The 25,221-nt window shown below is 36.6% G+C and overlaps 1 protein-coding gene and 1 long non-coding RNA gene across 3 annotated transcripts in view; one reads left to right on the top strand and one right to left on the bottom strand.

Annotated features, from left to right (window-relative positions):
• The window catches only part of ctnnd2a (catenin (cadherin-associated protein), delta 2a), a 287,583-nt gene that overhangs the window by 181,265 nt on the left and 81,097 nt on the right, over positions 1-25,221 (bottom strand). Inside the window, exons 1-2 of one of the 2 annotated variants that reach the window (XM_082184575.1) lie at positions 21,537-21,700; positions 16,775-16,890 (exon numbers count right to left, since the gene is read on the bottom strand). In XM_082184575.1, coding sequence (XP_082040701.1) covers positions 16,775-16,788 — 14 coding nt within the window. In that variant the 5' untranslated portion in view covers positions 16,789-16,890; positions 21,537-21,700. Of the gene's footprint in view, positions 1-16,774; positions 16,891-21,536; positions 21,701-25,221 lie in introns of those variants that run through there. The other variant, XM_082184574.1, reaches the window with a different exon arrangement.
• Positions 14,159-25,221, top strand: part of LOC309509781 — a 667,378-nt gene continuing 656,315 nt past the window's right edge. The window contains exon 1 of the long non-coding RNA XR_014210063.1: positions 14,159-14,253. This is a non-coding gene — a long non-coding RNA (uncharacterized lncRNA). The remainder of the gene's footprint in view (positions 14,254-25,221) is intronic.

Consider the following 25,221-nt stretch of genomic DNA (forward strand, 5'->3'; position numbering starts at 1 on the left):
CTTGAAATTAACCTTATCTTTCACATTGCTGTTTTAATATTCACAATGTGTGGAAAAATAAAGACAATTTTAGCCAATTAAAAAGTGGTTTAATTGCTTTTAGCACGCCTGTTTGTCTTGGCTCATTAATTGCTTGACTTGGCATAGATTCTGATCTGAATTTCACAGCATGCGCCCAGACAGAGTGGAACTGTGTCACAAGACAAGGGAAAGGAATAAAAAGCACAACAGCATTGAAAGACAGAATAGAAAAAGAGTGCAAGAGTGAGCGAGCTCTGTCCTACCATTCCCAGGGGAAAGCTAAAAGCAAATGGCTCTGCTTTCATCAATAGTATCTGTCTCTCTCTCCTTATATGGCCTCTCTCCATCGCCGATAACATCTGTCAATAACTGACACTCGACATCAAGTCACAACCATTATGACATCAATCACTTACTGTCATCCATCAGCTCCACTCCAGACAGCCTGGCCTTGCCTGCGGTGCTTTTATTAAGCACAATATTCTGTGCTTCTTCAAGGAGCAGCAATGCTGGTCGTGTTTTTGGATGTATTCCCCCTAGTGCCAAACAAATTCTAGCTTAAATGCAGAGAAAGAAAGAAACAAACACACAGCTGGAGTGAAGCCTTCATTAAGGGGGTGATGATGTATGCTGGTGCAGCTGAAGGCTCTGGCTCATAACAGGAATCTATACACAAAGTCATTAGGAGAGCTCCCTATGCTCTCCCTCCCAATACAACACTAGCCATTTCATCAGTTACTCATAACTGGCTTTTTACAGTTTCTGAAGACAGCGTGTGCGGTGCTTACCTGCGCAAAAGTCGCCACTGCAGTGCTAGAGAAATATGGTTGGTTGCCAGAGTGGCGTGTGTGGAGGATTTTTGGATTCCGTAAAAAAAGACGCAGTGTTAGACACTCCAGTCTACAAGTGATGATCATAGTAAGTTCTTTTTGAACGCTTTTGTACAGTTATGGTTGCAAACTCGTGGTGTGTGGCCAAATGGAGTTTGGGTTCTTCGCCACTGTCGCCTTTGGCTTGCTTACTTGTGGTTTAAAATACACTTATTCAGTAATACTGCATTATCGATTTGACTGTACTATTGGATAAGAACAATACTTGAACTGAAGCGAGCTGGATGATGACACAACTGTTTTCTGCAGAGCTGCTGTGTAGGTGATTTGACATTTCATAAAAGATTAATCAATACTGTTATTGAACTGAACTGAATAAACACTGAACTGGCTTGAGCTGAATAATGTCACTATTTTTGCTTTACTGCTGAATTTGAATCTCATATTTGATGAAGTTTGCATAATTGATTAAGTTATTTTCCTGTTTATTACTCTGAATCAACCTGTATTGCATAAAGCACTGTACAAATAAAGGTGACTTGAAAATTCCTCAAAGACAGAATTAACAGCACCCTCTGTCTACTATGTTACACACCTCATAAGTGTGAGGTGTTTCACCATACTTCAAACGCTTCTCAGATTGTACCCTAGATTCAGTATATGGATTGAGAGCCTCCTTTAGTCCAGGTCTGTGGGGTTTATAGCTCATAACAAGCCACATAATTTGGATAAAGGGGCGCAAAACTCGGTTTGTTTTTGATGCAGGCTTCCTCAATGGGCCACAATGGGCCAGACGAACAAAACAAAACACAAAAAAAGCTAGCATCAGCCTGTTGTCCTCCCACTATCAGACAAACACGCACGAGCGCCCAGATTTATGGAAATGGTCTCTCTCTTTTTTTTGGCAGCAGGACTGGCCTTATCTGGACTCAGCCACTATCTACTGTTTGGACTAGATAAGTTTGCATTTGCATTTCTAATGAGATTGATCATGTCCAAGCGTGCTCGCCGTAGATGCATGATCCGCTCGGCCATGGGTAGGTGGGCAGGGTAGGAGGGTCACTACTGCATGCGGACCCCATGAGACATCATCCCGGCAGAAGGAAAGCTGGACCAGTCACCATACTGTCAGAATTCACAGACAAACACACATTTTTTTCCCTCTCTCACTGTCTGCTTTCCCCTCTGGCCCCTAACCAAAAACTGTAATCACATTTCTCAGCTTGCACGATCTTTGGCAGAGGAGGACTGCTGGAGATTACACAAGCTTCTGCACAGCAGGAGAAGACTCATGTTTCTGTTATGACTATATCAATACTGCTGACAGCAAACTCATAATATGGCCTGAAAACTGGATTTCAGTGACTGGAACTTTTGATTCCACGACAGTAATGTATGACCACCTTTATTCTGTCATCAGCATGTTCTCATGCCAATAAACTTAAGAGATGATGATCATGAGGAAATAAACGGCAAGCTTTAGTTTGGAATTTGTCATTGAGCAGGTGCTTTCTTGTCCAAAGACACTTACAAGACAAGACCTAAAACCCCATGAAATCTAGCTTTGTGGCTTTTAGGCCATGTCTATTTTTAAAAGCTTGGAGTGCTTTAGCTTCGATATTCAAATGTGCTAAAATTCTCAGGTTGAATAAAACTCTCAGCAAATACACATAAGAAATTATGAATCCTGAAAGTGAAGATGGCACAGGCTGATAGGTCCCCGAATCTGCTTGCAATCATATCATTCTCTATACTAGGGCACAGCTGATTGGTTCCTGCTATATTCAACCTCAACCTTCAAACACTTGGTAAGCATTTGCTGTATCAGTTGCAGCGCTTTCAGAAACCCTCCACCTCCCCAGCTCCACCTGTATTGATCTGCTACGGGTAATTCATGTATGGTATTGTACAGCAGCAGTATGTCTTACTTATAACCAGCCCAGATATTTAACCACTACACTTAAGGGATGCACTTATATTAAGTATGTTTTTTTTTACTGTATTTTTTAATAAACATATTGTCAATAAGAGAGAAAAATTACAAAAGGTGAGATACCACACATAAAATCTAAATCTAAATAAAACATACAAATAAATGTATAAATAAATTGCAAGTTATTAGTAAAAATATTTTTTTTTAATATATAATTTGTAAGATGAATAAAAGCTTTTTAATTAGAATGAACTGAAAACTAAGGTCTAAATATCTGGACTCAATATTAGCCTAATCAGATTCATAACAGTAATTTAACCAAGGTGCGGTGTGAAAAATTAACAGCAATAAAGGTCCATGTAAATCAGAGCCATGACTGCGATACATGATGTGTGACTGGACATTTAGACTGGATATTTCACCACCCAACTTTAGGATAAGTTACACATGCAGAGTAGAAGCATAGAGCGAAAAAGTAAGAAGTCTCATGCCCTTTTTTTTCCTGTTTGATGAATCACTGAGTTGAAACATGAGTGAGTGAATGATGATCTTCTTCACATCAGCAAGAAGCGATCAGCAGACCCCAGAAAAGAAGAGTAACTAATGAGAGAGAGTCAGAGAGGCCGTTCAGCTACATTACTGCAGAGAAAAGAGGACTTTTAGCCTCTTTCAGGCCATTAAACAACATTCTATGAAAGGGGTCTGCAGTTTTCAAATTGGTCCCATAATCACCCCAGTAATAGCCCATGGAATAAAGAGTGCTAGAAAAGGCACTTTGTCCCTCACTCAAGTGTGCTGAACCCTAAAATACCACCAGCTAATTATATAATGACCACATTTATTGTCAACAGCATGAAAGACAGAAAAATGGAATTTCATTTTTGGCAAACTTTGAGTACCGTGTGCGAATATTTCTATCATAAACAGTCACGCACCAGCTAACACAGCAGGAGCAGGTACAGGCCAATGAACTGCTTTAATGAACTGTAAATGCCCTTCTGAAGAAACTAATAGCATGTAGAGGGGTCATTTCATGAATTTGTATCATTCTGTTTTCCAAAGAGGACCATTTACAAGCTAGTCAAGGTGTTTGTACCAAAACACTTGGAAGAGTAAAAAAAAAGAAAAGAAATATTTATCATTTTATTTATTTTTTATTTTAAAAACAAAAACAAATGTAAATAAAATGTCAACAACATTAAATACAAATAAATTATGAATTTTAAATATTTTAAATATTTAATATATGAAGTATTATCAATTATTATTATTATTAAGAAAAATGGAAATATAAAACTTAAATTGATACGACCCCCTTTATATCATAACATTTAATTTAATTAACTATACATTAAAACGAAATCATGCCCCTTGATCTGTGCACAAATTCTGTAATAAGAGATTTTAAAGGTATAGCGGAGGATTTTCTTTTTCCGGGTGGATCATCAAGACTATTGGTCCTCCTAATTGTCAATCATTCTGGTGATATGTTTACGTAAGGCCTTCGTACGTGCTCGTCCTTTCTGGGCATGCGCACTTTTAGGTGTATATGTGTGGTGAGCTACGGTTTCAGCCATTCATTTGAAGTTCTCACCGGATTTTTTCAAAATGTCTGAGGGTCGCAAGAGAAAAAGTGTCTACGAATTGTATGACAAGAAGAGAAAGGCCTCTGAAGAAAGAAACAAGACCAGAGTGTTTTTGGGAGAATATTTCACACGCTGGCGTGCACTAAAAGCACAGGTTGGGCTTCCCACTTATGCCTCAGTCGCAAAGTTTCTACTCGACAGGTAAAGTTTGGCATGCTATTTGGAGAAATCCATTTAAAATCACTGCAAGTAAAAGTTAATGTAAGCTATGATTAGCGATCTTGCAACTTGTAAACAGAGCGTGCACGAGGAGAACTAGGCTCGTGCATGCTCTCTCGTGTCGTGCACACGTTTAACAGGCGTTCCCTCTTGGGAGCAGGTAGAGTGTTGCGCATGTGTATTTTTTCAAAAATTGGAGATGGCGATTCTTTTCTAAAATTTAGGAAAATCCTCAACTATATCTTTAATCAATTAAAATATGATATACAGTAATTAATTGAATAAAAATATGCAATTGATGATCTCAAATGGTAGGATGCTAACCGGAGTCCTTCAGCCAAATAAATGGACATATAAGGTCAACCTCAGCGTACAGGATTTATGCGTGTTTGCTCAATTGTGTATGAGTTCAGTCATGCAGGCACATTTCCCTTTGCTTGAGTCTGTGTGTGAACAAATCATTCAATTCAACAGTAATTTTCTTGTTTGAACACCGTTTGAAGGTGAGCAGAGTCTCTGAATGTGTTTGACCAGTGATCTGGCAGGCTATCATTCTCTTTAGAGAACACAATCAAAGCCAGAAGGCACTGCATCAGTGTGAATCTATTGTGCAGTCACTCTTCATCTATTTCTACCAACTATACATTATTCTTTAACAAGTCCTCTGCTATGCCTTCAATCCTTCACCATCGCTCAGGTCTTTATATCAAGTCAGCTAATTAACACTGATGTAAGTGTGATACTATGGGTCGACTGCTGTAGATAGAACAGGATAGGAAAAGGTCCTGCAAGCTTTATTCAAGGTTAAGTGTGTACAGAAATTACTACATTAAAATGATTTCTCCTATCACAGCTTAAAATGCAGTGTAAGCCATTCATCATATCCTACAACTCAATTCCTGAGACAGACAGACAGACAGACAGACAGACAGACAGACAGACAGACAGACAGACAGACAGACAGACAGACAGACAGACAGACAGACAGACAGACAGACAGACAGACAGACAGATAGATAGACAGACAGATAATGAAATCTGAGGCTGTAAAGGTCTGAGTTCAAGATGGCTGGGTAAATAGCAGCACTAATAAAGAGAAAAGCTCCCACATAGCAAGCGCAGGATTGGAACTGAATGAACTCATCAAATACATCTATGAGGTTTGTTCAACTGGATTATAAAAGTTTGCAAGACAAACTTCAACCTTTTACGAGTTGAACTTCACTTGTCAGTCCATATGCTGATTCAAACAAGTGTCAGATTCAGAAATACTGCTAAAGTCTCTGACCGTACAGGAAACAATGCCTTTAATGAGTAATTTCTCCAGTGTATTCCACGCTGTCCCCCAATTAGTGTGGCCGGCTGAGTACTACACATTGATCAGAGTGATTCGCTGACCCCGCCAAATCTGTTGATTTAGTTCGCTGTGGACCAGAACTTGAAGACATTAATAAATGCCCAATGTGATCCTTCTATCTGCCTGATTCAATACATTTGCTAATTCCCAGCATGAGGGACCAATCAGTGCTTCAGTTTATCTCGCGGTTCATTAGAGCTGATCTGGATCTGAAACAAAACAAAACAAAACAAAACAAAACAAAACAAAACAAAACAAAACAAAACAAAACAAAACAATTATTAGGTCATTTTTTGCAATTTCCGAGATGGTCCTCACTGCAGAACACGAAATCCAGGGGGAGGAGTTGGATCCAGATCTAACTCCTCCCACCTTACATATACCTAAACCTACCCATCTCCACCCCCTGATCCCTAAACCCACCCCTAAACCTACCAATCTCCACTACTTATATCTGGATCCAACTCCGCCCCCTGGATCTCGTGTATTGCAGTGAGGTGCTACTGAAATTTCCAGCTTTCCGTGTTTTCACTGTTATACGGTAGGAGGGGCTATGACACATCTTCTAAAAGAGTACAGAATCTCCCGATCAAAATATAGGCGAAAAAGAAGCAGAAACAAGCGATAGCATTATGTAAGCAGATGCATATGTAAAATAACGTGATCATCAACTTTAAACAGCATATAAATCAAAACTTCCTAATGTTACGGAATGAAATGTCGACTATAGGAATGTGTAAGCATTAGGGGTGTTGATGGACTCGATCTACTCCATCTATGTTTTGATCATCGTTCTGAATCTGATCTGGATGTAGACTTTGATTAAAAAAGTTTCGCAGCTTTTTGATGAAAATGCCCACATACCCACATTCAAGTGTTGATAAAAAAAAGAATGCATTAAGCTAGAATAAAACAGGTTTTGTTTAAAAGCAGAGGCTGTCCTTTTATTTATATATTGCATGTTCAGATATTCATAAAACAAAATATTCTGGGGGCCATGAACATTTTGTGAATATGATCAAAAATGCTGACAGTGGCTGGCAACTTAATAAAAATAAATAAATAAAAAGCTTATTAAACTAATGCACATTTATAACACTATGCGTTGTGTTTTATTACCCTGGGATCCATAGTTTTAAAAAATTGTTTGTGTTTTCCTTTTTATTTTACTCTTGATTTTGAAATGATCTGTGATTTGGACTTGTTTAAAAAACAACAAACAAGTTGTCTGTAATACTATAAGTTCAATGCACCTGTGACACCCAGTGAAAAACTTGTGTTTCAATTCATGATAAAGTTCTGATTTGATTCAAAAACAAACATAGACAAATCCTCCTCAGATAACTGTCAACTCCAGCCACCAACACCAAATCAATCGCTTGTAAAATGAGCAGCGATCCTTTAAAAAGAACCAATGTGTCTAACAGTTAGTGTGCAGACTGTGTGTGGCATTTGACCGCATGTGATGGGTGGCTTGGGAGAGCACACAGGAGATTAGATGACATACACACACACACACACACATACACACTGGGTCCTTCTCATTAGCTGCAGAGACCGCATACACAGAGAAACTGCTGACCACTAAGGGCTTTTACAAATGCTGACATGTGGCCCACCCAACTGACCTCATGGTTCAGCGAGAGATGTGCATGTGCCATACACACACAAACACACTCTCTAACCAATATGCCCAGTGATCCCCTAAAGAAAGAAAGACAAAAAAGAATCAATGTTGTGTGTTTCACAGGCCACTGCAAGCTAATGAAAGTCATTCATTACAACAGCCAGTGACCAAAACACTTCACAATACCTCTAAACGCTTTATACCAAACCATCTATTAGCTTCTTTTCCCCTTTCCTCTCATCACATGCAAATGATTGTTTTAGACACAATGGAGCATTCATTTAGAGGTCAAGTTCACTCCTCTTCCTCCATTACAGCATTTTTTCCCGTGATTTGCATATTAATGTCAACCTTATCTACTCGTCTGCACTTGTTTGTTTGGCCCAAGTAATGGAATCTCATGTCCAGTAGTAGCCACCTATACCATTTCAATTAAAAAATATATATAAATCTGCCAATAAATAATACAACAATTTCTGCTTAATTTATCATTTATTATGCATTTAATTAATGTATTCATTTACAAGTAAATATATTTTTAACCATTTCACTTTTGAAGAAAGTCTTTTTGTTTGTTTTTGAAAGAAGTATCTCACCAAGGCTGCATTTATATAAAAAAAATAATAATAAAAAAAACACAGTAAAAATCATAATATTGTGAAATATTATTACAAATTAAAAAAACTTTTTTCTATTTTAATAGATTTTTAAATGTAATTTATTCCTGTGATGGCAAGGCTGAATTTTCAGCATCATTACTCCAGTCTTTAGTGTAACATGATCCTTCAGAAATCATTCTAATGATTTGTTGCTCAAGAAACAGGTCTGTTGAAAACAGTTATGCTGCTTAATATTTTTGAGGATTTTCTTTTTCACACTGTCAATTCGGATCAACTTTGTTGGTATTTTCAATGTCAACAGTTTCTAAATCACTATTTTGTCATTTTCCTCTATTTTAAACGGTTCTACAATGTGAGAAATGTATGTGTATTAATAATAATACAAAATAACAAAAATGCAAAATCGTTTCACTCATGCATGTTCCATGCTCAATTAATACTATTATGTCTTTGGCATAGGCATAACTGAAGCATAATTGAAAACCAAGGCTTGGTAATATTGGAAGGGCTTTGATGATGTAATTTTTCTCATAATGCCATTCTATAAGTGAGGGTAATTCTGTTCCGAGTCATACTAGTCCCTTATGTGCACAGGCTCTAAGAGGCTTATTGTGGCATTATAAAACCTTCAAAACATCCATCCAGTCCACATTTTCCTAGTGGATATGGCATCCATCACTTCAGTTTGGACAAATTCTAAACAATAATACATAATCACAGTAGCCTACCACAATAATAGCACAATAATCTGCTCAAACTCTTACATTTAAATACTGTCCGAATCCTGGTCTAATAGCAAAGACACACAAGTTTAGTATCACTGCCAATGCACTAAAGTGTTAACGTAAGCGTACCTTGACATCCTCTGAAAATGAGACTTAAATTTCTACAAAATAATGTTGAAGGAATTCACCCGATAATTCAATTTTTGTCCCTCCACTTACATTTACATTTACATTTAGTCATTTAGCAGACGCCTTTCTCCAAAGCGACTTACAGATTAGGACAAAATTCAGCGAGTCATCATAAAGAGGCAAAAGCAACAACAACGCAAGAAGTGCTCAAAGTACGAAGTTCAGGTATTATTCAGAGTAGCATAAGCCTGATAAGTGATGTTACAAAGGGAAAGGAAAACTTTTTTTTTTTTTTTTTTTTTTTTCTATAAGGTTAAGTGCTCACGGAAGAGATTGGTTTTCAGCTGTCTTTTGAATGTTGTCAGGGATTCTGCATTCCGGATGAGGGTGGGGAGAGCGTTCCACCAGCATGGAACTGTGAATGAGAATGTTCTGGAAAGTGATTTCACTCCTGTTTGCAGTCACATGGTCTTAGGATAATGACTTCCACCAGCTTACGCTTTATGCACAACCTTTGCCGTTTAAAAGATACTTGCAGAACTTCAGCTGAAGCAAAATGGACAGTCATGCTTTCAGGCGAAGCAATTCACCACGGTACATTATTGCGCTGGAGCGCTGACTGGCAACCCATTATCCAATTTGAATAATAACACATTGCCTTCAGCCCGTGAGCTACGGAAGTCTCGGCTCTAAAAATATAGCATAGAATAGAAAGGAACAGGCAGAAATAGTGTGAAAGAGCTTTGCCTTAATGTCCTCTCTGTAGGTTACAGCAGCCGTTTAGAGAAGAGAGACCTGAAGCGGCCCACCCGCACGCACGCACACACACACAGCACATCTAACTGGGACAGCAGATGCTCAGTGGGAAAGATGCTGAATGGAACTAACCGTGCACACACACACACACACACACACACACACACACACACACACACACACACACACACACACACACACACACACACACACACACACACACACACACACACACACACACACACACAATAAGTTAAATATGCTCTGCAGCAAAAGAAGAGCTTCATTAATGCAAAGGTAACCGTGCTTTTGTATATAAACAGCTTTCTGTTGTGTGTTTGCACAAATAAAATGTGTCAATGCATCCTTGCACATTGGGAAATTAAGCTGTTTTTGTCTTCATACTAGTGGATGGTCTTGCAAATTTGTATAGACAAAGGTTATATCTATAGAGGCCTGTCTTTGTCTCAGAATTAAATATTACAATGGTATTTGTGACTGTATGTCTCTTAAAGGGACAGTTCACCCAAACATGTAAATTCGGTCATCATTTATTCCCCCTCAAGTTGTTCCAAACCTTTATGAATCTCTTTCTTCTGTTAAACACAAAAGAAGATATTTTGAATAATGTTGATAACCAGAGGAAAACTGTAACTTATTAACTTAACTGGAAGTCAATGGCTACCGTCAACTGTCTGGTTATTAACATTCTTTATTTTTGACTTTATCACAATTGTAAACAGTATCTTAGAATTTATACATTAGTTCTCACAATTTATAATAAATTTCTCACAATTTATACTTTTTTTTCCCGGCTATTTATCAGAATTGCGACTATTTCTCAGAATCTATTTTTCACAATTAAGTCTTTATCTCTCACAATATAAGACTTATTTCACAATTTTGAGTTGTACTTTTTACTCTGAAGTGGAAACTGGATTTAACAGATCTCTGTACCTTAAAGCACGCAGACTTAAATTTAGTCGAAAGCCTCAGGTTGACTTTAATACGCAGTGAGCGAGAGGAATTTTGGGTGAAAAATGTAAATGCACAGAGAGCTAAAACCTTTGGGGGAATTGGCCAGATAGAGAACACATAGTCAGACATGTTATTCAGAGATGACCTTTCACTAAACACTGCCTGCTGTTCCCCAGGCACTGAGAGAAAAAGATGGAGGAAGAGAAAGAGAGGAAGTGAAGCTATGATAGAGCCACTGCATCAACAACACACAGACACACACACACACACATGCAACACTTAATATTAAGGATGTTCAGATCGCCTCCATACTCACATATGTGCACTAAATGACCCATATTCTAATACTGCAAACAGTCAAATTACTAATCCAAATGATATTAGCCGGCGCAAATATCTCAATGTCAAGATGCTTAATGTACCTAAACAGCATTTTGGCGAGTCATAAGCGCATTTTAAGTCGCCTGGTTCCACACACACTTCCACAGACATGCCTAAGCTGCTCAAAAATGGTTGTGTTCTATAAAGACGCCTATGATGGCTAAAAATGTTGTGTTCTAATGCAACCAAGGGGCGGGACCCACTAGGGGGCCTCAGCACACTTCCTAGGGGACCAAAAGATGGGTTAATCTGTTAACTGTCAGTGTCCCACTCACATATTTTAGTAATCATCATAAATTAGTTATCATTCATAAGATAAAACACTCAAAATTCATCATGTAAACACAAACATTGCGTTATCATAGAAACGGTACTTTAATGTTTAGCGGGCTTCTTCCCCTAGTGGGCGGTGTCATGTTTTATCGTGCAAACATTACTGCACAGTTTTATAATCAAATCATGATAAAACATCATGGTCTGAGACTCATGGTTACACATTTGATGACTATTTTCTGATAGAAGTGATATTGTGACAAAAATCTATTAATTTGTGACAGGAGAATGTATTAAAAAAATCAACGGAATGTGGGTGTCACCCGGTGGCTATTTTTGGTATAGCGCCTAAACATAATCTCATTGGAACTAAAATTTTTGTGATATCAACTTCAAATTTGGAACACAACTTATGGCTTTGATTTCTTAGCAAATTTTAGAGTGCAATTTATTTAGTAAAATATAGATTGTGTTAAAAATATATAAAATGTTTTATACAGTACATTTGTTTTACAGTAAACTGTTCAACAGTTAACAGGTTCAAATAATTTATTTAAAGCTTTAAATTGGTGGTATAATACACTTTTCACAAGATGTAAAATAAGTCTTTGATGTCCCCAGAGTGTGTATGTGAAGTTTTAGCTCAAAACACCCCAAATATATTTTTATATAGCATGTTAAAAAAATTATTTTTGAGGGTGAGCAAAAACAAAAGACACAAAAAGGGTGAGTTTTGTGTCTGTTCCTTTAAATGCAAATGAGCTGCTGCTTAAGGCACAGAGGGCGGAGCTTCAACAGCTCCTGTCCTTTTACCTCACACCAACATGCACCGAAAATTTCTAAAACTTTTAGCCTCTTATTTTCAAACCGGAGTCAGACAATGATGGAAAAGACTCAAGAAGAAGTGACAACATGTAGAATGCAACAGGACATTTCTGATTGGTTAGTAGATTAATTTATGTTGCTTATGTGTAGTTATCTTCTAGTCATTGATTATTATATTCTGTCTTGATAATCTATAAATCGTGTTCTGGGGGCGGGGTTTATGTAAATTCGAGGGTTGGTGAAGTCACTAACCCGAATTTCTTTAAAAGCAAATATCTCCCTTTGCTCTGAACTTTGAGCGTAGTAACTTTGCAGATGTTGTTTATGCTCAAACAGCAACATTGCACACTAACTAAAGTTAGAAAAGTGAAATAATAATCAACCACCCCTTTAAATTAAGTTAAACAGCTAGAAATAAGATCTAAAGTGATATAATACTTCTTATTTTTATTTGCTCCCTCAACAACTAAATTTTTATTTAAGCATCAGGATTCAAATGGTCTTGGGAAACCTATAATAATAATGTATTAAAATGACATGTATTTATTTAATAAATAATAGTTTAATATATTTAAATTACATTAAGTTATTTGATCATATCACTCCTAGTTTGGAGTCAAAAATGTCCAAAAATGCTGTCTAGCTAGGCAGTTCACTCATTTTAAAGCCAGCCACTGTCTAAAGTGCCTGAATGGAGAGCTGATGGGAAGCAGCAGTTGATTGAGAGAAGCAGGTCTGTATCACTTCCTGATGTCTGCTATCTCTCTCTAAAGATATTTCCAAATGCTCAGCATCAGGAGATTGACTGTCAAACGGAAGCGATGTCTCCTGACAGAATAAAGACTAAAAGGTTATTCATTCAGAATATTTTACCATCCAACCTGAGAGAGATGAGGGAGCCGTGATAGACAAGCGCTGAACGTTTAGTCAAATTTACTTGTGAGCATGTTAAAAACATTAACTCAGAAATATTTTTTGCTATAAGAGAGATCCCACCAAACCAAAATAGAAGAAAACATGACACCACAGAAGAAGGAAAAGAGTCTGGGTATGTGTTTGTGTGTGTGTGTGTGATCACGTTATTGGGCAGGACGTGTTCCAGACAGCCGTGAACCAGACTGATCCAGTGCCAAAGAGTGACTGGATTTACAGCAGTAACACATTAACACACATGAATCACACTCAATGTTTACTCAACTCTGTGTGCCGCTACTGAAAACAGAAAAACACAAGCAAAACAGAAAAAATTAAATGCGCACCCAGTTTAAATTGGTTTTCGGCCACAAGTTTTCCAATTATACATGACGTGCATCAAGTTTACAGTCAAATTTTAGGAAATGTCTAATTTGCATTTTTACGCTTTGTGTAAAATTTAGGCAACACATTCCAGCGTATTTCACGCTCAGAAAATAACCGACTTAAAGTCCATCCTGCAATACAAGAAACTACCCAGGCTTCAGACTACCACTCATACAACTCATACAGTAAACCTTATTTTTGACTTTGTGGAAATGTTTATGCAAGCATGCAGGCCCAGTGAGCCGAGTGTCTCTTTATCAACTCTACCCAGAATTCCCAGGAGACTCATTTGACAATCAAGGTTGGTCTACTGTAATAGCATCTCCAGTCTTTAATACTGTCAGGCTGATAAGTCATTGCTAGTCGACACTGGCTCAGTGTCTTTGTCTCAAGTATCAAACCCAACAATATGCAACAGATGGTAGGAAGACACACACCATATACTCTCACAACTAAAGATGAAAGACAAAACAGTGACACTTACTGTTTATATAATGAATAATAAAAACATACTGTCTGACTCTGTTATGAATGCTTACATTAAATTAAGTTCATGAACTAGTTAGATGTTTTCCACCCCACCATTCAACCTTACTTACCCCAATCTTAACTCCTTATGCTTTATGAGTATTTGCCTTGTGCCTTTTGCACCAAGCACTTATGGACTGGTTTATAACCCGCTGACACACTTAATGTGCAATATGTGTTGTTCATGTCTGTGTATTTTATGTATATTTGAGGTATATGTGTGGAATGTGTTGTTGTGTCAGTGTATTGTTGTTAATTAAGTTGTATATGTGAGCATACCAAGACAAATTCCTATCAACTGTAATGTTGAAATGGCTAAATAAATTTTGAACTTGAACTTTAACTACGGCTTTCCTGTAGCTCAAACAGTAGAGCGTTGGTGCTTGCAACACCAAGGTCATGGGTTCAATTCCCAGGGAAAGCAAGAACTGATAAGAATGTAAATGTGTACCTTGAAATGCAATGCAAGTCGCTTTGGATAAAAGCGTCTGCTAAATGCATAAATGTAAATGTAAAACTTATCATTTCATAAATAATTGTAACCACAGTTCAAATTAATTAAAGAGTATATATATATACCCTGGAATTTGGCACAGATCATGCATTATAATCAATTTTTTAAATAATGCATTATAATAGTTATTATTTATAAATGCTGATTATTGGATGAATTTCATATATGAAGAAAACAAATGTTTTTAAACAACACAGTATTTGTTGTGCTGCATTTAATTAATGCCAATTTAAATAATGAAAAAAATACTGTAATGCTACCATACAATCAGAAGAATCAGTAAAACATTTTTTATAAAAATATACACAAATTTCAACACACGATGGACAAAATATGCATAACTGTCATGAATAAAAAATATTCATTTTCTGTATGCCATTTTTTTAGGTAAAGCATTACCAGAAAATATGATAAATAAAGTTTGCCAGAAAACACTACTCACTTAGCGTGTATATGAGGAGACAGATTTTCATTCCGAACAAATCCACTTGAGTTCACATGATGTATTTAAGATTTCCTCTTGTTGGTAGGAAATTCCCAGGAGGACTCGAATGCAGCACAGCTTCATAGAAAGCGTTACTGTTTAAGTATTGCATTTATTCTGGAAAGTCAAATGTAACCGAAACCACAAACAGAGCAACACCATGCGAGAACAGTTTTGAATGAGTGTTTTTCACAGATGGCCACTGGAAACATCAGTTGAATTAAAGTCTTAATCAGCTGCATGTTGTGTAATGCTTCACTTATGGCAAATTAAAAGGCTAAATCAATATTATGCAGCTGAGTAACATTATGGCTTGCTTCCCGTACTCGGCTCTCAGTGGTAACCTTGAGACTCTGAGCGCAGCAGGACTTCATTTCTTTCTCACCCTGTCGCTTTCATCGGACCGGTTAAAGACTGAAACCTTTCATTTAAGACAACTGTGAATAGGGAATAAAAATGTGTGCTAAAAATAATGGACATCCATTTTTTGGTTTTACACAGGCACATGCGCCTCCTGTCCCACTGAAGTGAACTTCTTAACATTCAAACATCTTCATACAGTGCATTTATGAAGCTTGAGATGTCTTTTGAACCTGTCCCTCACTTGACAGTTACTGTGAGAGAGTCACGGACAAATGAAAGAGCTCAGAGTGACAGACCTCCACTGTTTCTCCTCCCTTCCTCTTTCACTGAAAAAAAGGAAAAAAAAGAAAAGAAAAAAAACCTCACAGCCAACAAGAGACTCCTGGAAGGTCAAGCCACCAAGAGATACACATAATTAACAAGTGTGAGGAATGTTAACTAAAGTTAAATGATGTTAATTGCTATTGAATGTTGGGGAAGCTAATGGGACACTCACTTAAGAGAAGACTACGTTTCGCCTTGGATTCAACAATGCTATTTTTTTTTAAAGAAAGTTGTATTTCATTCACATACACAAACAATTATCAGAAAATGTTATTATTAGTGTAATATAATAATAGCATTATTACTATTATTATTACATTTGAATATAAAACTATATATAACTGTCATACATTGTTATACATCTATTATTTTACATTATTTTAAATGATTTATAATGAAATATATTATGAAAATGTATAAATTAACAGATTATTAAATAATAATAATAATTATATTATTAATATTTTTATTTTATTATAATAAAATATTGTATTTTATGGATTTCTAAATATATATTAAAACACACAAACAAATAAAAGGGTTATTCTATAATTAGCTTTATATAAAAACAATAGAAGTCTATTGTATGTCCTTATTTAGCCAAAGTAACGTGCAGACATGAGTCCGGGGCTCAGCTGGGGCTCTGTCATGCAGTAAATGTCTTTGAGTTTCTCTGAGGCATGAGAAGAAACCTGTGGAAACTAGTTTAACCCCGGGTGCCCTCATGTGACAGAATCTCATGTGCACATGTAGGCCCCAACATGGGGAGCCATGCACACTTTCTTTCACATACAAACTCAAGGTGATGTATAAATCACAATATGAGCTGAAATTACATTTGAAACTCCTCCTTGACCCTTGCACAAAGAAGTCAATAATATTGTCAGCATTTCCATAACCATACAATTACATCCTTCAGAAAGCATGCCCTCATTATAGAGACTTGTTGAAGAATTAGATAGCCACTGCAACACACACCCACACACAGTACATTAGCATTACCTGATACTGCTCATGCTGCCACCTGTCTCAGATCCCAGTTTGCATCGCTCCAGCTGAGTAGCCACTATCTGACGCTCCGCCTCCAGCTCTCGAGTTAATCTTTCAAACTGTAGTTCCTGGGGAAAGAAAAAGACAGATGGTCAGTTAACAAAATTCATTGAATGCCATTATGTCACTTAAACTTGACTATTGAAATACAACATATTCTGATTAAAATTATACAGTGTTACACAAGTCTGTCCACAGTAACAGTTAAAACTAGAATTGTCCATTTTCTGAGAAAAATATACATTTTCAATATTTCTGACAAAAGTTGCCATCACGATGCTAAAGTGTTCTTATGTATGTGCTAACGTGTTTATTAATTTTTGCTATGGCGTTGTTAGGGCTGGGTGGACAATACTGATTAATCAAGATTGGTCTTTTAGTCTAAGTTGTTTTTCAGTTGACGCATGAATAAAACTTCACCAAATATTATTTGTAGTGTGCCGGTGCTTTGTTACTTTTACTAAAAAACAAAGTCTCAGCTTTCAAAATCTGTCAATTTTATAACAAAGTTCAAACAATAAATCCTGTTTTGACACTATTTGATGTGGCGTGACACATGAACGCGCATGAACTGATCATCTCTTCCTCTTTACTACTAGTTATCGCACAAAATCAACACGAATATCAAAAGGCATGTTAAAAGAAACAGAACAACTTACTGAAATATATCTGAAAAATAAATCAGCTTGTAAAAAAAGTCACGTAACGTTCCATTTACCTCAGAAAAGCCATTCAACATCTGTAGCTCGGGGTTAGCTAAAAAATAATTAGAGAGGAGATTGTTGCAAGATATATGCAAAATTCATAATTATATTTCTACTTAACCTGTAAGCGATGATTATCAGATGTATGTCTAAAAAAATCTTTCATGAAAAAAATTATTGTTACATTTTTTTTATTACAGCCATAATTTAAATGTTTATATTTCAACAACAAATTGGAGTAGAAACATAATTATATCAAACTGAAAAAGTCTGTGTGAAATTCTGGTCTGGTATATCTGATTAAAAAAGATTAGAAAAGAAGAAACTTTTTAGAAAAGTAAGAGAACTTCTTCTGGATGATTTGAATTAACATACTAATACTACGTGTTTGTTCAAATCCCTAACCCTATAAGCCTTAGCAAGAACCACTAATCACATTCAATGCCATTTTAAAAGTCTATATTCCTACAGGGGGCACATTCTGTTCTCTCCAGTAATTATATTGAGTTTAAAAACTTGTTATTTTGATCATATTAAACTCTAGTCCCATTGAGAATCTTCTTTAGAATTTGTGGAGCAACATGCAAGCCAGCAATAAATCAAACGGGCAGACCTCCGGCCGGCCCTGAGAGATGATAATCACCACTAACGCCCCAGCTGGGACCGAAAGTGCACTATCAGTAGATATAATCGCTTAGACGGCCAGCCCCAAGCTGCCCCCCTCCAAGACAACAGCTTTTCCACCAAACGAGAAGCCTTCAAAGAACTTCCAATTCCTCAAATAGACTCAAAGAAAGACTAAATAGCTGCATTACACAGTGTGCTAACCTGACGCGATAAGATTCCAGCAACAAGCAATTTATCTGTCCACACAAATAAATATGAGTCCTTAAGATTAAATATGAGTCCAATAAATATCTTTAGGGGGCCCTGCAGAACACCCATCCCTTACACCCAGGAAGCCAGTCGTGAACAGACTGACCGAGGGGGGCCCATGGGGACCCCGTCCCATGCTTGAGATAGCCCTGCCCCAATTAATCAATATTGAATCTAACTGAATTAAATCAAAAACTTTTGCCTACATCATGTGAACAATCTGCCCATACAGGCTTTTTTGAACAAATGTGCATAAATCACATCAAAGGCTATATACAGACTCTTAGATGTCTCCATAAATTAAAAGAACATATTGCCAAATATATTGTCATTCCTAATATCGGGGATATTTTAGCGGATTCACTCTGCATTTAAATGCGGTTGTCTTTCCTGAAACCCAGTGTATAACATGGCCGTTGGTCTTTTTAGCAGCATGAAAAATAAAACTTTTATTGAAATTGCAAATAGATTATATACAGAAAGCGATCAAAGAGTGACTGCTCCCTTTATAATGACTGATGCTGTCAGTCACTTACGATGCAGCGCGATTGGCTACAATGCTAAACGCTGCAAATTGCATTGTAATTAGAAACCTTTGACGCTCTTCAGACTACAGAGCCTGAAAACAAATAAGCACGGGACCGTTTGAAAGCCTATCCGTAGGTACCGAATTGAATCGAAATAGTCTTGGCTATTGGATCGGCAGTCTATTGATTCCCGACCCACACCAGAATCCAGTCGTTGTGTATCGTCGTTGTGGCTGGTTATGACAAAAACTCTGATTAACAAAGAAAAGATAGCTTTTATCCCAAAGACCCCCAAAGTGTTTTATTCCTGCAGAGCAGAGAAACGGTCCAGAACATGGAGATGAGGATAAAATAGGAATTGAGAAAAAAATCTGATGCTCCCCAGCAGGTGTTCTCGTCACCGGTACCTGTTTTAATTACAGCTGGGCAGGAAGATCGATGGGGGCCTGATCCGTAACCACATGCATACAGGGATCGTACAATAGAAGGGTTTATTGATCCAGCTCTGAAAGCCATTTGTGGACTAAATTAGATGATGGTGTGTCCCACCAGCCCCTATTCCCAGACATCAGAATAACTCCTTATTCCTTTTCAATCCCCCAAACACCCCTTTTTTTATCTGCACTTAATCACAAACAACTAGCTCTCTGTCACCAAACAAACCAGCAAACCACAAATGTGCTGCAAATGAATCTCATTTCTTCTCTTTTTCTCACACCTTTCACACTTCTCCCATAGGATTTTACTTTTCTCACATTTGTGCAGTTCTGGACACTGACACATTAAAAGAGGATACAGACTGTGAAATACATCCAACCTACAGAGGAATACATTCTAAGTAGCCTAATTAAATCTAAAGAATAATGACATTTGAATGCATCATAGCTCTTATTCAAAATTCAAAATCAGTTGGTAAGTTTGTTCATTTGCATAAATCAGCTCAAACAGACTGTTTCAATCAATCAATCCAAAACTCTGAATCAACAGTTTTACGTTTGCAATATTCATGCATACAGGCCTTAAAGGGATAGTTCACCCAAATATGAAAATTCTGTTATTTACTATATGAACAAACCTATATGAATTTCTTTCTTCTGCTGAACACAAAAGAAGAGATTTTGAAGAGTGTTTGTAACCAAACAGTTATGGACCCTATTGAATTCCTGTATGGAAAAAAAACATACTATGGAAGTCAATGTTCAGCGGAAGAAAGAAATTCATGTTGGGAACAACTTGAGAAACATAGATAATAAGATTATCATCATCATCATCTCTCATCATTTACATAGATTGTAAATGATGAGAGAATTTTCATTTTTGGGTGAACTATCCCTTTAAGGGAACACAGTGAAGGGGGGAAAAAAAACTGATAAAAGGAAGCATTATATTTCAACGCTTGTGTGTTCACTCACAAAACATTTGTGTCCCCCCGAGAATCTTTGCATTTAGCAGAACTTTTGCTTTCTCTCTCTCAATAATTTGGTAAAAGAACACAAAAGTCTTGAGAGAGAGAGAATGCAAAATTCTGCAAGCGCAAATTTCCTCCCACCTCTTATTATTTCCATCACCAAATGTTTTCTGAGTAAACAAAGTTTCTCAGGGAAATGCAAATCTTTTGAAAAAGCATTAAAACATAATTGTTTCAATTATAATTATATAATTAAATTATAGCAATATGTCCCTTAAAATGTTATTAACAACAGATATATATATTTAATTAAATATTGCTTTATATTATACATATGTTATAGTTGCATTGGAGCATATACATAAAAATCTAAAAAGATTTGTGGAAAAATAGATTTTTTTTACTGTATTTTACTTCTTGCATTAAACATTTAATTTATAAATATTGAAAGTAGCGCAGTCAAATTGATTAATCACATCTAACAAAAGCTTGTGTTTATAATATATGTGTGTATTATATATACATATATATATGTGTGTGTGTGTGTGTGTGTGTGTGTTTGTGTATTCACAGACACGCGCACACACACACACAATATGTGTGTATATATATATATATATATATATATTAATATATATAATATATATATATACACACACACGCACACATATATTATATAAACAAACTTTTATTATAGATGCGATTAATCACAATTAATCGATTTGAAAGCATTAATAATAACAAAATAAAAAATAAAATAAAAAGGAAAATATCTCCCAAGATGGCTTAAAGAAGTTATTATGGAACAATGTCACTATTAAAGAAGGTAAATTTATGTTGCAAACCACTAGTAGAGCGGCAACACCTGTTGATCAGAGTTCAAAGGAAATAAGTGCAAATATATATAAGAACTGACAGCTAATTGTGACTGAAATCTACCAATTAAAACCAGTATAAGTAAGGCTGGAGAGCCAGCCAATGAGAATTAACGTTTACTGTATTATGCCAGACATAATAAGAAGCACAACTCATGTCCACAAGAAAAAAAAGAAGAAAAAAAACCACTTTCATGAACACCGTAACCAACATTAGCAAAGCATACATAGGCTATATAATACAGTTAAAGTTCAAAAACTCATCCTTTAAATCAGCAACATTCTTTCCACCTTCCCCATCACAGATCAGAAAAAAAGCCATACCTCGTCTCCTCCTCCCACACGTCAGAGCAAATAAGATCAACGTAAAGCCAGTCCGTCGACCATCCTTCCACTTACTCTTCCCATTAGAGAAATTCCTCAACTCATTACAGGCGCGGCCGGTCTGCCAGCCGCAGCTTCCGAACACCTCGCGCACAGCACAGGCTCAGTCAGCCACAAAGGTTTCCATGGCAACAGAGGACCCAGCGCCCCCCTCTGGCATTATTTATGCAATGTTTCATCGCCGAATGTCCCACCCACCAGCCAGACTGCCAAACCGAGCCTCCCTCCAATCACTCTCCCGCCTGCCCCTTTTCACAGGACGATTTGTGCCCGCCACCTCAAAGACCGGGCAAGAATTTCGAGTGCCTTTGGGGTGAAACGCTAAATGCCTCTCTCCTCCATTCTTCCTCCCCCATCCATCCCTCGGCGCTCTGAAAAGCCTGAGAACTTTCACTGTCTGTTCCACATCAATACCAGCCTGGAAGTCGGCGTTCCTGAGAGAGCCGGAACGATTTATCTAAAGCGCTGTGTCGGAATATGTTTAAATACAATGGAGACCCAAGAGAGGCAGTGTGTATTATCGAAGAAAGAGGGATGCCAGAGCGTTTCGGTGGCCAAAACTTCTCCAGCCTTTTTTAGCGTTACCAGATAGTCATTATCTATTGAAAAGACACTATTTCACAGCATACGGCTAAATGACCTGTCTGGCTGCAGTTAAAGTAAATGAGAGATGGGACTGCATTTAACTAAGCCAATCTAAACATCATAAAAGCTGGGGTTTCAGAGGTTTAGTTGCTGGAGCAACAAGCAGGGGAAATAAAAAGAGAGAGAGAGAGAGATGTTGCTGACCGCCTGCTCAATAGGGCCGGTCAGTGATGAAAGCTGATTGATAAAAGGTTACCCTCGCTGTTCTCATGCATACCAAGTGCGCTGTCAACCTCTCGTCTAATAGGCTCCTCTCTTCCTTCTGATCTGTCCATCCTTACGAATGAGCTGGAGATGATGGTCAGGAAAGATTCACGTCACTGCTGAATGCAAAGGGATCGAGGCATTCTTTATTAAGAATTAATTCACAATATATTGGTAGCAGTTATCGGTCAATATTAGAGAGTTTTCTTTAATTTATCAGCCAGTATTGTATATTTAATAGTGCCTTTTAGATTACCATTGCTGACATCTAACACTCACTTAAAAGTTAGCACTGTGCCCGCGTATTTTTTCAGTTTTTTAAAAAGAAAACCTGCTTTCTGTGTGAACCAGCCCTAAGAAGCAGAAATGGCCAAATAGGCTAAATATTTCCAACATGTCTAGAGACCATAATTATGCAAATACAGCTGTACCTTAATTCCAGGTAAGATAACCATCTCATGTGCCTAAACAAGATAGGCCTACCATACACATATTAGACAAGATATCACACTGAGCAGAAAACGGAAAAAACAAATAGCATGTCTATAGCCCATTTGTCAGAGTAGAAGTAAATGTCTGGTCTGAACAGAACATCTGAATATGAGTATAACTATGAGTATATGATTTTAAACGATGTAATAGACAACAAGTATAAATGGATCAATACAAGAATAATGTTTGAAAGGATTAATCATAGAAATAACCTTAAAGAATAATCATAATAATCATACACATGTCTTTTTCTTTTTCTTATATGCCACGTTTAACAAGATTTCATTTTAATACGAATGAGTATGAATGAATAATGTTTTGCTTTTTAGTTGCATTTGTTTGGTTGTTTGTTCATCCTCGAACAATTATTTTATTTGTATTATTAAGAGGTTTTCACAAGGGTTAACTGTAAACTGCAAACATTAAACTTTGCTGAAATGAAATGTCTTTAACTGGAAGTGTTCTGTTAAACTATAATTACTAAAACTGAAACTAAATATATAAAAACTAAATAGAATTGTATTCACAAAATAAAAACTACACTAAAAACGAAACCATTAATGAACTAAACTGAACTGAAATTTATAGGACATTTGAAAATTATATTAAAATAAAAACTAATTTAAAAATGCAAAACTATAATAACCTTGGAACCATATCAACTTATTAGAGTAATTTCTGAATTATCATGTGACACTGAAGACAAGAGTAATGATGCTTAAAATTCAGCTTTGCCATCACAGGAATAAATTATATATTAAAATATATTAAAATAGTAAATAGTTATTTTAAACTGTAATAGTATTTCACACTATATTATGGTTTCTACAGAATTTTTTTACCAAATAAATAGTTTGGGTAAGAATAAGTGACTTAAAAAAAACGAAAATTGACCCCAAACTTTTGAATGTTGGTGTATTTCATTTTTTCCATGTGGCTGCACATTCAGGTGAACAAAACACTGACTAAAACATGATGCTGAACCAACATACTACAAAAGCACACAATCTTTCTACGTACTTGACATCTCACAAATAAATAGTTCTTGTGTGGTCTCCTTTTGTGATATTGTACAGCGCTGGTTTCGTTTACACTGATCAGTTGGACAGGGAATATCCTATTTCATCCCCCCAGGGAAACCACCTGTATCCCCCACAGAATGAACAATAGGTCATGTGATCTGAGGCTGAGCGAACCCTTCCATCTCTCTCAGGTGACTGATGACAAGTCTGAGGTCATCTAACCTGGTGTTCACTCACACATACAGTACTGAAGGGTTGTCCTTGTCAGGCAACTTCATGTTAGGATTCAGGACACTGGCCTGTTACCGGTTAAAGGTGGTTTTCATGTGATATTTAGCATGTCAAACCTGACGTTAAGTGCTTGAACTAACAGTCTGCTAGAGGAAAAGAAAAAACATAATTCTTGCCTTAAAAGCACCATTAATGACTCAGTTAATGGAGTTTCGTCATACGATTTGAAATACTTTAAACATTTTAAACAATGAAAATTAGCTTTAAATTGTTTAAATGTCAAAGCATGATTGTCTTTTAACGTAATACTGTGTCTAAACAAAAGAAAATGAATGCTATGTAAATATATAAAAATAGGCAAATCCAGATGCAAATCCAGGACATTTTCAGTTTTCAAATATTGTTTTTTAGTGAATTTATACTAAATATGATGTAGAATAAGGATTTAAATAAAAAATTGTATATATCAGTCTTAACAAACAGTCGCTTACTCGTGTGTGTCTGTGTGTTTGTGTGTGTGTAAACACGCACGCACGCACGCACGCACGCACACACACACAAAAAGAACACTATTGAGTAGGATATTTTAAAAAAAACTAGGCCAACTATTAACTTGACCTGAGTTTGACTCTCATTCACTGCTTTAAGGTTCTTGTATTGGTATATTACACAATACAAGCTTTGAGGAGTTAATATGTTACCAAAGCAGGTTCGATGGAAGAGGATGATAAACATGAACATTGCGTAATGCATGTAAATGAGTTATGACTATGCTAATGTGCTACATCACTGCGTATTATCATAGCATATAAAGAGACATTCAACATTCGTTTATATGCATTTCATGTCAAATTATACTGTAAGGTAGAGAGATAACACAATACGATTTCATTGAGAACTAAGAAAATTGAGAAGACTAAAAAATTGTTTAGGGAAAAAAAGCTGTAAAAATGGTTAATGCAGTTCCCAAAGGTGTTTCTTACCAAACAATAAACATTAGAGATTACGGTATCCTCAGAATGGGCGAATTT

Source organism: Leuciscus leuciscus (assembly GCF_965113295.1).
Source record: "Leuciscus leuciscus genome assembly, chromosome: 11".
Lineage (NCBI taxonomy): Eukaryota > Metazoa > Chordata > Actinopteri > Cypriniformes > Leuciscidae > Leuciscus > Leuciscus leuciscus.